This window comes from Panthera pardus, unplaced genomic scaffold (genome assembly GCF_024362965.1).
Source record: "Panthera pardus isolate Hobbes unplaced genomic scaffold, ASM2436296v1 HiC_scaffold_7, whole genome shotgun sequence".
Classification (NCBI taxonomy): domain Eukaryota; kingdom Metazoa; phylum Chordata; class Mammalia; order Carnivora; family Felidae; genus Panthera; species Panthera pardus.
The window spans coordinates 20,488,954-20,504,665 of record NW_026527002.1 but is presented as its reverse complement, the minus strand read 5'-3'; the positions used below and the strand labels follow the sequence as shown (position 1 = coordinate 20,504,665).

At 39.9% G+C, this 15,712-nt stretch overlaps 1 protein-coding gene across 1 annotated transcript in view; it reads left to right on the top strand.

Annotated features, from left to right (window-relative positions):
• Window positions 1–1,933: 1,933 nt before the first annotated feature.
• The window catches only part of TRAM1 (translocation associated membrane protein 1), a 32,427-nt gene continuing 18,648 nt past the window's right edge, over window positions 1,934–15,712 (top strand). The window contains exons 1-6 of the mRNA XM_019453246.2: window positions 1,934–2,235; window positions 9,865–9,928; window positions 11,966–12,087; window positions 12,210–12,326; window positions 13,784–13,842; window positions 15,507–15,591. Of these exons, the coding sequence (XP_019308791.1) occupies window positions 2,113–2,235; window positions 9,865–9,928; window positions 11,966–12,087; window positions 12,210–12,326; window positions 13,784–13,842; window positions 15,507–15,591 (570 nt within the window). The 5' untranslated portion in view covers window positions 1,934–2,112. The remainder of the gene's footprint in view (window positions 2,236–9,864; window positions 9,929–11,965; window positions 12,088–12,209; window positions 12,327–13,783; window positions 13,843–15,506; window positions 15,592–15,712) is intronic.

Below are 15,712 nucleotides of genomic sequence, written 5' to 3'. Positions count from 1 at the left end.
GCCCCTAAAATTTCAACTTAAAATCTTAAAAATGTGTTTTAAAAAACACAATTGAATCATAAGAGACAGGATGCCTAGCTCAGTCATAGAAGTCAGTGAAGGTTTCAAAGAGATCACACATGAATGTGACTTGGAGAAACAGTGGGAGTGTGCTGGGTGTGTGAAGGGGAAAGGAGAAAACATTTCAGGCAGAAGCAGCAGCAGGCACAAAGCCAGGGGAGAGCGCATCCTGTAGAGTGTATAGTGTGTGAAGTCAGTAATGCTTGAACTAAGAAATTGGAGTCTATTACGGCAGGGTTTGAGCCTGTCTGGGTAGGCAGGGGCCAAATCATGAAGAGCTATTTAGTCATGCTGGCTTTCCATGAAAGAAAAGGAAAACCACCGAGAAATCTTTAGCCTGTTCAATGCATCATTCTAATGTAAAAATTGAAAGGTGATTTGGAGGTAAATGAAACTAGTAATCATTTGACCAGAAAGAAGAACATTCATAGCTAATGTGTATAGAGCCCTAATTCTCTACAAAGCACTTTCTTGGAATCATCTCATGTAATTGCATCTCATTTAATTACAATCATCTCCTCTTTATAGAAATGATATCAGCATGGCTTGATCCCTTAACTCTTTCAAGTCTTCAGGCAAATATAACTTCCCCACGCTTCCCTTACTCCATTTGCTTTATTTTTTTGTCTAGGACCCTCATCTCAACTTAACATATGTTTCACTTTTTAAATCCTGTTTAAAGATCCTTTCCACTCTCTAAAATGAAAATGCCCAAGAACAGGTTAATTCGTATTTCTCATTCAGTTCTGTATCCTCAGTGCCGAGCACGTGGGCAAACGCTCAGTATTTTTCTCAATAAATGAATACACAAATGAGGAAATCGAGTCTCATAGAAATTAAGTAACTTGTCCATGGTCATTCAGGTCATAAGTGGCAGAATTCGGACTCAAAAAACCATCATCTTAAACCACTCAGTGATTCACCAGAGTTGTAATGTTGTAAGCAAGAAATAAGTCCCTTCCTCAGGCTGTGGCAGTGGTAAAGGTGCAAGGGGATAGAATTACCTGTGTCTGACAATAGTATGGATGTGGAAGAATGATGAAAGGTATCAGTCCAGGATGACTTCGGTTTCTAGATTTGGCAAATGGGTAAACAGTGGTGCTATTTAAAAGAAAAAGTACAAAGAAGTCTTGGTTTGAGAAGATAAAAGAGGAAGACCTATCTAGTCCAGAAACCTTCGTTACCATCTCTCTAGATTACTAAGAAATGCAAATAGGGATCAAGCAAGTAAACCCAAAGTGATGGTGATTGTTTTCAGGGAGAGACCCAACGGGGGCAGGGAAGGGCGGGGGATGGGTAGGTGGGGCTGAATAGGAATTGTTCCTTTTTTAAAACTCGTTCAAGCTTTCAACAGTTTTTTTTTTAAGTCACCAAGAGAGTTCAAAATAACTCTGAAGTTAATTTTTAAAAGATGCTAAAACTGAAGGATGCACCTTACCCTTGTGTATGTAGTTAGGCTGTGGTCGTATTTAGATTATCTTCATGGCGGCTGCGGCTTTCAAGAAGTGACTATCTATATGGAGACAAGCACTGACACCCAAGCCCAGCGTGGGCAGGTGGGCTGGAAGGCATGCTTGCGACCCTGCACGCCACCGCACGTGGCCGCTCTCGGACCCGCCGCGGACTCAGCCTGTTAACTAGGCGCTGGAAGCTCGCGCCTCAAACGACTCCCAACCTCCGTCCGGCAGCGGAGCAGTGGGCGTGCCGCTCTGGTTCAGTACCCAGGCCCGGCCGTGGGCCGACGGCCTCCGGTCCCCAGGCGGCGCTGTGGGCTCGCAGGGGCGGCCCCGGCACGAGCGAGCGCCGTCTCCCCGGTGCGCATGCTCACCCCCGCTGTGGGCTTGCCTTTATTTATTTTTTTTTTATTTTTTTTTTTTTCGGGCGGCCCTGGCGGCTGCGTACTGGCTGTGGGATGGGAAGTGAAGCCCCAGCGAGTGGCAGCGGCGGGGCTGTGAGGAGCAGGCAGGGGGAGGCGGCGGCGGCAGCTAGTCGGTGAGCAGCTGGAAAGAGCGGAGCCGGGGAGCACCTGCAGGCACGGGCGGTGGCTTCACCATGGCGATTCGCAAGAAGAGCACCAAGAGCCCCCCGGTCCTGAGCCACGAATTCATCCTGCAGAATCACGCGGACATCGTCTCCTGTGTGGCGATGGTCTTCCTGCTGGGGCTCATGTTCGAGGTGAGTCCGCCCCGCGCCCCAACCGCCCGCCCCGTCGCCCCCTCCCCGGGCTGCCAGCCTCGGGCCCCCGGCTCCCCCGCCCCTCGGCCCCTCGGCCCTGGACCGCGGGGGACGGGGCTGGGGGGGAGGTGCCGGCCCCCTGGACCCCGAAGTGCAGGCCTGCCCTGCCCTGCCCCGCGCGGGCCTGGGGATGCCGAGCCCCGGCAGGCCTGGCCACCGCCCGCAGGAGCTGGGGGCCACCGCGGCGCCCACTTAGCCTCCGCGCACACCCCGCCCCCGCCCCAGTCCCTGTCCCCGTCCCCTCCCGCCGGCCGCGCCGCGCAGTTCCTGGTTCCCGCGAAGGGTTACGTGGCAGCCGGCGAGGGGCCGGCGGGCGGCGGGGGCGGCCCCTGTGCCGCCGAGCTGGCTCCCGGGCGGGTGGGCGGGCTGGCTGGGGGATGGCCGGCCCTGGGCGCCGAGTGCGTCCGACCGGCGCGGGCTGGAGACTAGGGGAGGCCAGGCCTCGGGGGGGGGGCCCTTGTAGGACCGAGTTCGGGATGAACGGGCAACAGCCGGAGCCAGGCGTCTGCTGCCTGTTTGAAGGGCGGTGGCCGCGGGGCAGCGAGTGATCTCCACGAGTTCGGTACATTGAGGCACACCCGATTGTTTTCATTCTTCTCTCCCAAGCTGGTATTATTACCACTTACCGAACTTTCTGCCGTGACTCTTGCTTTTTCCTTAAAGAAACAAGATCTGATGCATAAATGTAGCTCCTGAACAGCCGTGCCAAGAAACCGAGTGATTTTCTTTTTGTTTCTTGAAGTATGAGAGAATGGAAATGTCAGGAGTGTGTAAATTCTCTTCCCACATGCCTAGTATTTTGATGACTTATTTAACAGCTGTTGAATAGGGGTAATAAACTTTGCAAGGTGAACGTGTATGTAACATCCTACGGTTTTCTTTCCCTCGCTCCTCAGTACACACGCCCATTCCTTACCTTCTTTTCCTTTAAAAATTTTCTATATAGCCGCTATGCCCCATCAGATATACCAATTATTTTACTTATGTATGGTTTGTCTCCCTCCTCCTGGGAATATAACTTCGGTGAGGGCAGAAACTTTGAGGTTTTATTAGTCTGTTTCCAGTGCCTGGAATAGTACCTGGGATATAGTAGGTGCTTTAAAAATATTTGTTGAATGAGTGACATTAAGAATTCTTGAGAAAAACTAATAGAACGAGACTGCCAGTGACAGATGAATAAATTTTTTTTGTGAACAAGATGAATAAAATTTTTAAGTGGAGTCGATGTGGGTTTTATAAATGTTATTAGGTAAGTTAACATTTTAGTTTACTTTTACTTCTCTTTTAATAGGCTTTTCTGGACCTAGATAGATTTTTTTGATTCCTGATAGTGTCATTTATTCCACCCAGTCCACTACTAAGGAGGTAGTAGGTATGGTGGAAGGAAAAGTTAGAAGGGAACTAACTAACATACGTCCCACGCTATTAGGCTGGCCCTATGCTACTTACTTATTGGGTGACTCAAGTCTAAGCCTGAGTGTTTCTGTGTAAGGAAATAACAGCACCTGTGGCATTCTCACAGCCGCTGTTACAAGAATCAGATAATACGGTGTGAGAGCATCTGATGGTTGTGTAAAGTACTATATGAATGTATGATATTAAAAATGCAATTCTAACATTTGTACTCACTTTCTGAATTTTGCATTTGTATACATTTTCTGCCTTGGTATTTGAAGTAATACTTTGGTATGTACAATTTTGTAAAAACAGTTTTGTGAAAGTTGCCATAACCCATCTCCACGTGTTAAGAATTCCTGACTTTAAGAATATAATTTAAGAGTAATATTACCTGCAGGGTATATTTGCATTGTTTTCAATGAAATGGAATATAAATCAGAAATCCCGACACTTAAAAATGGTGTAACTTTGCTTTTATGTAAGAGATTTCACACTCTTCTACCGTATTTTGAGGGGAGTTCACCACCTATACCTTGCCCCATGTCAATGATTTTTTTATATAGTGAGTGGATTTTTGACTCTATGTAATCTGTAAAATTTGTAAATCTGAAAAGACACAACAAAGACTTAAATAGAAGTTGAGGGAACATTAAAGTAATATACAGAAGAGGGGTGTTTGTGCAAATTGTACATGTTTCTTACCACATGTTAAAGTTTTAGGATTTGAATGCATGTTATCTACATATCAGAAAAACTTAATTAGGTTAGTTTTCCTATTTGACTTTTAAAATAATTGCTGCTGAATCTCAAATTAACTAACATTAACATAACTATAGAATTACAGTATTTGTGCTAGAATAATAGAGAAGTTGATGTTTTTGCTATAGAACCTGCTAAGCCTTTTGTGTAAATATATTGAGGAAATGTCAGAGGATTTATGGTGAAATTGACAAAATGATAACAGATACTGTATTACTAGCCAAAATGAAAAATCGATATAGATATACTGTAGAAGCATAGATGCTGTAGCTAAAGGGGCTCATGTTCAAGTTAGGGCTCTGCAGCCTGCTCACTAGGTGACCTAGGGCATATCATTTAACTTCTCAGAACTTGTTTCCTTTTCTGTAAAACCAGGCTCATTGGGTTACTCTGAGAATTAAATTAACTAATGTGTATCATGGCTTTAGTTCAGTGCTTGGCTTACAGGAGAAATGCCATAAATAGTAGCTATTATTATTCATTAGATATTTATCAAAGTTGAAAATAGAAGACAGCATTTTTTTTTAATGTGTATTTTTGAAGGAGAGAGAGAGAGAGAGAGAGAGGCAGAGCTTGAACGGGGAAGGGGCAGAGAGAGTGGGAGACACAGAATCCAAAGCAGGCTCCAGGCTCTGAGCCGTCAGCACAGAGCCCGACGTGGGGCTCGAACTCAAGAACCGTGAGATCATGACCTGCGCCGAAGTCGGACACTTAACCGACTGAGCCACCCAGGCCCCCCTAGAAGACAGCATTTTTAAATGTGAGAGAAGAGTCCAGTGGTTAGCATTTAAAGAGATTCATATACAAAAAAGGTTGAAAAAGAAGTAGACTGTTTTGGAGAAATCGAAGTTTAATTTCCAGGAAACTTCATGTTATCAAAAATTGCTTGTAACTTAAAATCCTGGTTTTAGCAGTCAGTATCTGTCCACATAATGCATATCACGGTCTATAGTTAATGACTTCATATTTGAGTTAGGAAAATTTGAACAATCAAAAAATACAAGGATGTTTGGGAATTCAAGTGAGGATAAGAGGAGTTAGGGCTTTCCAAGAGGAATATTTTCATCTGGAAAGGAGCTTCTTTGCAGGAGGCCGGGTTGTGTGTACCAAGCAGACTTGAGGGAGCATTTACAATTGTAGCTATCTTGGAAGAGTTCTAGAGGCTTGTTGTATTTTTAAGGATGACGTGCCTTAATGCTAACATTTTCTTTCCATCTCATTTTTTAAGAACTTAAGTTTATATAAGCTGGTGGGGAAGTGGAATTTGATACTCAGAAATTGTCTTTATCTTTCAGGCATACAGTCACTATAGTAAGTCACACCTTCCTCTAACAAGCACAAAATAATTTTAGCAAGAAAAAAATACCAAGCCCCAGCTGATGATCACTTGATTAAGCAAACATTAGGATATTCATGATATTACATACTCATAGAATTAGGTAATTCCTCAGGATTTATGTGACCTGTTCAAGATGTATCTATATAAGTCTCATTCTTTTCTCGTAAATGTCCAAAACTGTCATAAACTCAGTTATTTTTACTTCTGAATGTAACACAGGTTTTTGCAACATATTTTATTCCAAACTAATTTTTGTCTTACTATTAACTGATTGTAATATTAATTTAAAGGATTGCTAGCTGGGGTGTGAGTCTTAGGAGGCCTGGAAATGGCTAATAGCATGATTACTGGTTTACTTTTTCAATAAACTTTTTGGGATGTGTGGTTTGTATTTTTCCTCTTGCTCTACTTAATGCCACATGCTAAAGTAGCTGGAGGCCAGGTTTTAATGGTATTTGGAAGCCCACCATAAAAAGATAATCCAGTTTTTGTTGCTTTTGGTATTTGATATTAAATTTATCTTTAAAGAATGTCACTTGTCCTTTTTAAAGGACTCCTAAGTAGTTTTCTTAGCTATGGTAGTGGTGACCTCATATGCCAAACTAGAAACAGGTATGTGGTGAAAGTATGTTATGTGCTGATGTGTGAGAAGTCTAAACAAAGATATCAAAAAAATGAGATTTAGTAATCAGTCAACTTTATTAAAAATAATCACATGAAAGCAGTGTTGCCCTAGAAACTCATGCCCTCATTCTGCTCTAATGCATCCGTATGAATGACCCAAATGGTAATACCAGAAGCCTTCCTCGCCTTTTCTATTCGAGTGACCTTTACATATCTACCACAGTTAAGCAACTCACTTTAGTGCCCATACTGTGGACTTTATCACGTAGCCTGCCTTGTTTCCAGATTCTGAATTCCAGTAGAACAGAACACAGCCACAACCTACATATTGTTTCATCTCCCTCATTCTGCTGTTCGTATGCCAGCTCTCTACCTAATCTAAGCTTTTATGGTCCCTTGGCCCTCACATTGCTTTGCTTTCTTCCTGTAGACTGTAACTGCTTGTCCCCACTCACCCCAGGCCCTCAGCTCCCTTTCCTCATGGTCTTTCTCCATATTAGCCCTGCAAATATCCAACCAGCTTCCGCCTTTTATGTGCTTCTCCATTCATGGATTGCTGAGGGCTGCCAGAGAAAGTGCTACACTTGTGCGGATAGATTATGTTACAAATCAAAGGTTTCTAATCTCAGACATCAGTAACACCCAGTGATCTTTTTTACTTTTCCCTGGCCAGCTCCTTTCCCTATAGGAACAATATAAATATTCATCATCCAAATCCCCCATTACGCTTAACAGATGGCATTGCTTTTTTTTCCCCCTACAGAGAAAATAAGAGTTTATTAGATGTGAATTTCTTCAGTTTTCCTGCCTTTTGCACTTATCTGTCTCATCCATTACTGCTTCTTCATCTAAGAAGAAAACTATTCAAAATTAACTTCTAGCTCTATCCTTACATTTCATTCCTTGTGAGATCTTCCTGTCCATTATCCCCTTCTGTGCTGAATTTCTTCCTTTTCCCTGGCACCTTCTTAATTGTCCCCACACAAGCTCAGTCTCTCTCGTCATAAAAACATTAATTTTGACCTGGCATCTATTGCTAGATACCATTTTCTTTCTATTGTGTTCTTCAGTCCACTGTATGTGGTTTTTGCTCTCACTTCTTCATTGGGATCACTCAAGCTGTGACCACTGTTGACTTCTTAAACTGTCCAGTCGATTGTACTCTTTTCCTGCCAAGTCTCTTTTGAAACCTTAACTTTATTAGCCATACCTTTTTGCCATGTTTCCTCCTTAGCTTCAAGGGCATCAAGCCTTCTTCATTCTCTTTCTGCCTCTCTGACCATTTCTTCTCATTTTGCCACCAGCTTTTTCTCTGCCCACTCCATGGCTCTGATGTTGTCCTACTTCTCTACAAACACTGTGCACTCTCCATGAGTGATTTATGTACCCCCAAAGCTTCAACTACTACCTGTAAAGTAGAGACTCCCAAGTCTTTAAGCAAGGGTCTCTCGGCAGAGTTCCAGGCGTAGGCTTATATGCCCACTGGTCTTTCCACATGTGTATCTCACAGAAATCTAAGTTCATCTAAAACTCAGTTTTTTCCTCTTTTCCCCAAAATCTGCTCCTCCTCTTGTATTCCACATTTTTATTAATAGTGTTACTTTTCACCTAATTGTTCAAGCTGTAAGTGTCCGTACATAATCTTTGACTCTTTCCTCTTACTCCCCAAGCCTTATTCTGCCTCTATCCCACTATCACCGTGTTAGTTTAGGTCTTACTGTCTTTCATGTGGTATCTTGCAGAAGTTTTATATTTTGATTTGTGTACTTCATTTTATGTGTTATCGAGTATTTATTCAACAGTATCGATCAGTCAATCTAATATGGGTCAGGAGGCCCCATGCTGGGCTCTAAGCATGTAATGAAGAAACAGGCATGGTCCCATCTCTTACGGAGCTTACTTTCTAATGAGTGTGATAGAAATTAGTAATATTATCACACCAACAGTATGTGTTTTGAAAGAAAAGAACACAGTTTTCTGAGATAATCTAACCAAGGAAGTGACCTACTCTAAGAAGACAGGGAAGGCTTCCTTGAAAAGGTGTGATTGAACTGAGATCTGAAGGGGGAAGGTTTTCAACAGGGTTTCAGATAGAACTTGCACAGACCCTGTAATAGGGAGGAGTGCGGGAGGCAGTGGTCTGAGGTAGGGCTGGAGAGAAGGGAATGGGCACAGATTGTTGTATGGGCCGCGTTAAAGATCTTGTTCTTTATCCTACAAAGAATGGGAATCCAGTGAAGGATTTTTGGGGTGGGGATAGAGGATGGGTGGCATGGGGAAAGGTGTTAACATGGTCAGAAGGTGATTCCGGTTGAAGTGTGCAGAATGGATCTGATGCTTTAGAGACCACTTAGTAGGTTACATCCATGATCTTTCTGAAAAATACAATTAAACTCCCCCCGCCCCCACAATTCTCCAGTTGTGCCAAAATAAAATCTAAACTATTTAGTTCAACAAACAAGGCCCTTCCTAGCACTCGATAAGGTTTCTAGTCTTTTCTACTGCTTACTGATGCATATCCATGCCAGGCCTCATGTTTGCTGCTACTCAACCTTTGTGCTTTCTCTTCTTTTATCTAAGCTGCCCTCTTCGTCCCTCTTTATGAGGCTAGGGAACTTCTGTTTCCAACAAGAGACAGTTCCACACCACATGCTCTGAGAAGCCTTTGCCTCATTCCCCACTCCAGGAAAAAAGCAAAAACAAAAACAAAATGCATTCTTTATCCTGAGTACCTGTTTGCACTGATTCTATAGAATTATAACACTTTGTTTACTTATCTTCCTGACCCAACTGAGCTGTGAGTCATCAAGAATTGTATCATTCATCTTAGTTGTCCTTTCTTGTCTAGCACATTACCGGGCGCCTATAAATATTGAATAAGCATTCCATCTTTCTGTTCTGACCACTTCACTTTCACCAGTAGTCAGGTCAGTTAAGTATTTATTGACCACTTAACTGTCTCAAATGTGTGGGAGATAAACATACACCACAGACCCTACCTTGGATCCATTTTGTCATGGTAACTGTGCTTCCTTTTCTGTATGAATTTACATTCCAGTTTTTTCTTGATAGGAACTTTGCTCATGGTACAGAGTAGAGAGCCTTTTTTGGATCAAATCCCTATTTACTGAAACTGCAGAGTGTCCCTTTAGAAATCTAAAGTTAGGAATAACACAGACTCATCTAAACTGCAGCACTCTCAGGTGAATTATGTTCACTCCCAAGCTCAACTCCTTGGTGATCAGGAATTCCAGTTGGGCCTGTCATGGTGCCACAGGAACTAGGGTGCCCTTGGTTCTTAGATTTGGGGCAGAACTTTTAATGGTTTCCTCCCCTGGTCTTCTGTTTGGGAGAAGGTCACAGATTAACTTGATCTTTTTTTTTTCTTTCTTTCTTTCTCTCTTTCTCTCTTTCTTCCTTCCTTCCTTTCTTTCTTTCTTTCCTTCTAGATAACAGCAAAAGCCTCTATCATTTTTGTGACTCTTCAGTACAATGTTACCCTCCCTGCAACAGGTAGGTAGTTTTCTGTTAGTTTACTTGAACAAACTTGGAAATTTCCATGAATACTAAATTCCTTCATTTTAACAGATTTCATTCATGATTAGGCTGAACATTATTATGATGATTTTGTAATGCAGAAATGATGTTTTTGTTGGCTGCACCATATGCACTATATGAAAATCGGAATTTATGTGTTTAATGTTTATTGTATATTTTCTAAGTGGACTTGACTTTCCTTTTTTTTTTTCTTTTTGCCTTCTCTTCCTTCTGATCTTTTCCATAAGAAAATTCTAAGAATAGATATTGTTAAAGTGTTATCATTCAATCAAGGTTTCTAAAGGTACAGTGTTTAGGTTCAGTTTCTCTGACCTATGAGTTATGTTTTGGACCTATAATAATCCTTTTAAGCCTGTTTTATTTTTGTGTTTTTGTTGTGCTCTACCTGTAATAGTTACTTGATTAAAGAGGAAGTCAGTAAACTCTAGGAGTTATAATAGCATCCAAACTACACTTTCAGGCTTTATTTTTAAAAGTTTTCTTTCTTTCTTTCTTTCTTTTTTTTTTTTTTTAATTTTAAGTAGGCTTCACACCCAACATGGGGCTTGAACTTACAATCCTAAGATCAAAAATCACATGCTATACCACCTGAGCCAGCCAGGCACCCCTAAATGTTTTATTTCTAAATTGGGCTATGTGAAAATCAAGTTGTTATTGGATATTGGTTGCAATTGAATACAGTAATACAGTTAACTAGCATGGGTGAGGGTATTTGGCTAATAAAATATTAACATATTCAGACAAGTATTTGGCTCTGTATTTAGAATGCAAGATCAGATAGATGTATGTATGTATATATATGTATATATGTGTATATATATATATATATATATACACACACATATATATATGTAAAACATCGATTTGGATTTAATTCAGTTATATAGTTGTATAAATACAGTTGACCCTTAAATAATGCAGAGGTTAGGGGCATCGACCGCTGCACAATCAAAAATCCATATATAATTTTTGAATCCCCACAAACTTAGCTACAATAGCCTACTGGTGACCAGAAGCCTTACCAATAACATAAACTGTCAATTAACATGTTTTGTGTATGTATTATATACTGCATTCTTATAATAAAGTAAGCTAAGAGAAAAGAAAATATTATTTAAAAAAAGAAAATGTTACTAAAATCATAAGGACAAGAATGTACATTTACAGTACCGTACTGTATTTCTTGAAAGAAATCGGCAGGTAAGTGGACCCATACAGTTCAAACCCGTGTTGTTCAGATGTCAATCATATTTGATTTAGTGACTTAGATATCAGATCCCTTAAAATCACAAAGTTGTTTTGAAATTTGAATATGCCAGAGAAGAATAATGCTTCTTTTCCCCAATTGTTTCCATAATCGTAAAGCTTGGTAATAAGCTATAGCAATTCGCAAGTATTTGATTAAGATTTGTTTTGAAAAATGACAATTTCAAGGATTAAAAACAATTTTAAGTAGCAGTTGCTTCTATCTCTACTGCTTATAGATCAAAACTAATTCATATTCATATATAGATTAAATCATTTTTTTCCATCAGAATCATAATGAAGTGTTTAATTTGAAATGAGGTAGAAAGTTTCAAAATTCCATGAACAGACAGACATACAGGCTAAGTATAACTTTGTGTAACCTAAGTATAATCCGATCTCTACCTGGGATAATACCAATTTTACAGTCTTTTCGAGGATCTGAGTATGGCCTCCCTTTCCCTGTTTTTTGGTCTTTGATGGCTGTAATGGCTGTAACTAACACGTGTCAGATCTTTTGTAAGTAATTTCTGAGGCCTTAGATTTCTAAGTGGTGTCTTCAATTTTCATTGCTCCTAAGACTCAAAATGTCTAAAGGCAAATTACCTATGATGTTTCTGTGGGATTTATTTATTAGGTTATTAGTCTTCTTTTGTTTGTTTCCATAACTATGTTGTACTTAGTGCTGTTTTTATAATCTTAATGTATATTTTTGTGTATGTGTGTCCTGTCCTTTTTGGCCTTCAGAAGAACAAGCTGCTGAATCAGCGTCCCTTTATTACTATGGTATCAAAGATTTGGCTACAGTTTTCTTCTACATGCTAGTGGCGATAATTATTCATGCCATAATTCAAGAGTATGTGTTGGATGTAAGTATGCAATCTTAGAAATCTATACTTTGTAAAGTACTAGCTCTCCATACTGTGGTAGTCATATATTAAATATATTTTATAACATATTCTTAATTACTAATGGTTGTTTTTATTTTTAGAAAATTAATAGGCGAATGCACTTCTCCAAAACGAAACACAGCAAGTTTAATGAATCTGGTCAGCTTAGTGCATTCTACCTTTTCTCTTGTATTTGGGGCACATTCATTCTAATATCTGTAAGTATATACTGTGCTGAAGTTTTCATTTCTTAAAGTATTTATGTTGTATACCCAGAACAAAAAATGATGTCCTATTTTTAATGCTCGTAAGCAAATCCTGAACCTTAGAAAATCCCTCTTCTATTCTTGTTCTTATCTAAGATGAGGAATTCTGTTTGAACTAGTATAAATTAGATTTCAGCGATAAATGGCTCTTTTGATTAGTTTTTATACAGCAGAAATTCTAAACTATGTCTATGTTTCAGAAAGTTATTCATTTTCAGTCAGTCTGAATGTCGATTTTGTATCTTGTAGTCATTTGCAGATAACTCTCTATTGGCAAAAAGAGTCAGAGGTCAGTGATACTTTTAGTGGGTTCCATGAGTTGTAATGTTTACAGTCATTTCCTCTTTTAAAAATAGTCTGAGGGGCTCCTGGGTGGCTCATTTGATTAAGTGCCTAACTCTTGATCTCAAAGTCATGAGTTCAGGCCCCATGTTGGGCTCCAAGGTGGGTGTGGAGCCTACTGAAAAAAGAAAAAAGTCGAGTATTGTCCAAGCAACTTAAAATATTATATAACTTTTCAGTTAAAGCCATCAAAACCTTTAAGTGTATCATTCTAACTAATGAGGGGGAAGAGAGTATCTACATCAGTTTTAATATTCACATTCTCTGAAATTTATATGGACTCCAGAATGTACAAATTTTTGAGTTTATCAGGACACACAATTTTTTTGCATTACTGTGTTAAAGATGAGTAAACAGGCAAGTGTATGATATTTAATGTTGGAAATACACTAAAACTCAATCTTTCCAGGGCTCATTCCATTTTATACTGCTGTTTCTATAATACTTTATAAATGTATGTAATTTTAGCTTAAAATCTAGTGTACAATTTTTTGAAAAAAATATAAAAGTACACATTTCAGTGGGAAATTATTTTTATTAAAGATAAGTCATTTGAGAGGTTTTTTTGTTTGTTTGTTTTTACATGTACAATAATTCTCACTGAATAGATGGGGTCAGTGTGTGGACATCAATCATCCTATAAAACTTGGCAACACCTTCACCCTCCATCCACTGCCAAGTGCCACGTCTTCCTCAAAACCCTCCTCCAATTACCCGAGACGAAATTCATCTCTCCCGCAGCCATTGTTAACCTCTGTTATGTACATTACTGGTTTTTGGTTGTTTTATGTTTGTTCGCCTACATGTATTTTTTATCCTGATGAATTGAAAGAATTTTGAAGGCCAGGAATTATTCTTATTTGACCTCATGTCTCTCATAGTGGTTTTTACTTTGCTAAAATAAGCAATTCAACGGACTCAGAAATAACTGAAAAGTTCAACTTCAGTGGGACTCTTTGGAGCCTGGTCTGGGAAATTATAAATGTTCAAGAAATGAAAATACAGTGTTATTTTCCAAGAAGTTTGCATTGTACTCAATAGGCTAATTTTTATATCTTCTTTCTTAGGAAAACTACATCTCAGACCCAACTATCTTGTGGAGGGCTTATCCCCATAACCTGATGACGTAAGTCATTTTTAGCAGGCTTTTCCTAGTAATGGACCATGGTCATGTCATTTTTAAGCAGAATCCGTTCTTGTCATTCTCTTTAGGACTTTGCAAATTCATACAGTAGCTACGTCATCGGCAGTCCTGCTGCCATAAGAAAAAAATGTGCTTTTTTCATGTATATAATATTTCCAACATGTTCATTAGCTTGAGAAAACCGATTTTAACAAGATTCGTAATTTAGTTCTCTGTTTTCCCTTCTCCCTCATCCTTTCTGCTCATCAGTTCTCCATCTTCTCCATACTTTTGCTCCTTTTCTTTATCCCAGTCTCTTTTTATTCCTTTCATTTCTTGTTCTTTTACACTGTAAACTTGAAGGTAGGGATTGTTGTCTCTTTTATATCTTCCTAGCCCCCAAGGTGTCTATATAGACCTGTAAAACAGCCCAGGGTTGCAAAGACATTCTGCTAAATGACTCATTCTTCAAGCCCAGCTCTAGTAGGACTATTCCGCATTATTTTTCCTTGCTACTTTAGCCTGTATTGTCTTTTGCTTTCCTGAATTTGTCTTTTTGGTGTATTTTGGTAATATCTCTATATTGTCTTGAATGTTCTATAATTGCCTCATTTGTGTAAGTTATATTGTACCCATGCCCACCAAGACTCTGTGTACCTTGACGGCAGTAGGAACTATCTCTATATTATATTCCTTCGTTGTGCCAGGCTGTATGTAGGTGTTCACCACCTAGACAGTGTTCAGTCAATGCCCTATGATGTAACAGTTGGAGAAAAAGATATGAAGGGAACAACATGGCCATGCATACCTTTGTTTTAGGTCCAGCAGTAATACCCATACTGCTGAGTCATTCTGACTTTAAAAATGATATTAATTCAATGAGCTTTTGTGGAATAGGATGGTAGACATCAGGTTTATATGGGACTGTATCTCCCCTCTCCGCAAAAAACTTATTCCCGATTGGCTTTGTGTTTTCTATTATAGAAATCTGGAGGAGTAGGAGAATGGAGAACAAAGAGAAAGCAGGGGCACTGGAGGGTTATAATGTCATGAGACTGTTGATTCTAGGCTGATTAGATCTATCTCCAAGGGAACACTTCTATGCCTTATCCCTGTTTCTAATTCTGGTTTGCCTCCATTCTTTTGAGACTCTCTCAGGGTTCCAACCAGGTAGAGTTTCCCTAAGAAAAAATCCAGGGGATATCTGCAGTTGGGATTATACCAGTTTCGGGTGATGGTTTATCTATATACCTTCGCTTTTGTGTCTGTCTTTTTGCGCTTCCTGCTTTCCTTTTGATGAAACCTTACAGGTCTGTGAACTGATTCCCTCGGTCATGTTCCTTATGTTTTCAGTAGCTAACACGACATACTAATCAGTATTAATTTGCTAATAGACAAGGGGCTCTGGTACCTCTCAGCCAGCTTGCACGTCATCAGGGTTCTGCAGATGCTGTCTTTGCATCTGCTGTTTAATCCCGAGGAATTGACTGGTGGTAAAATATTCTAGGGAGATGGGGAAGTGGCTGCTGGGGGGGCACAGAGTATTGCGGGGGGGACATGAAATGGTAACACAAAGGGAGCTCCGTAGTACACCCTGATTTCCAGTGTTTTACTTTATTCTTTTAAAATATTATGCTTTAAAAGACATTTTTTGCTTTCTTGTGCAGATTTCAAATGAAGTTTTTCTACATAGCCCAGTTGGCTTACTGGTTTCATGCTTTTCCTGAACTCTACTTCCAGAAAACCAAAAAAGTAAGCTGAGATTTTGTAACTTTGAAAGCTGTCTTGTCATTTTTTCCTTTTTTGAAAAGTCACTCTAAAATTAAACATTTCCTCATGTCTGTAACCTCCCCCCTTTCCTTCCCACCTCAAC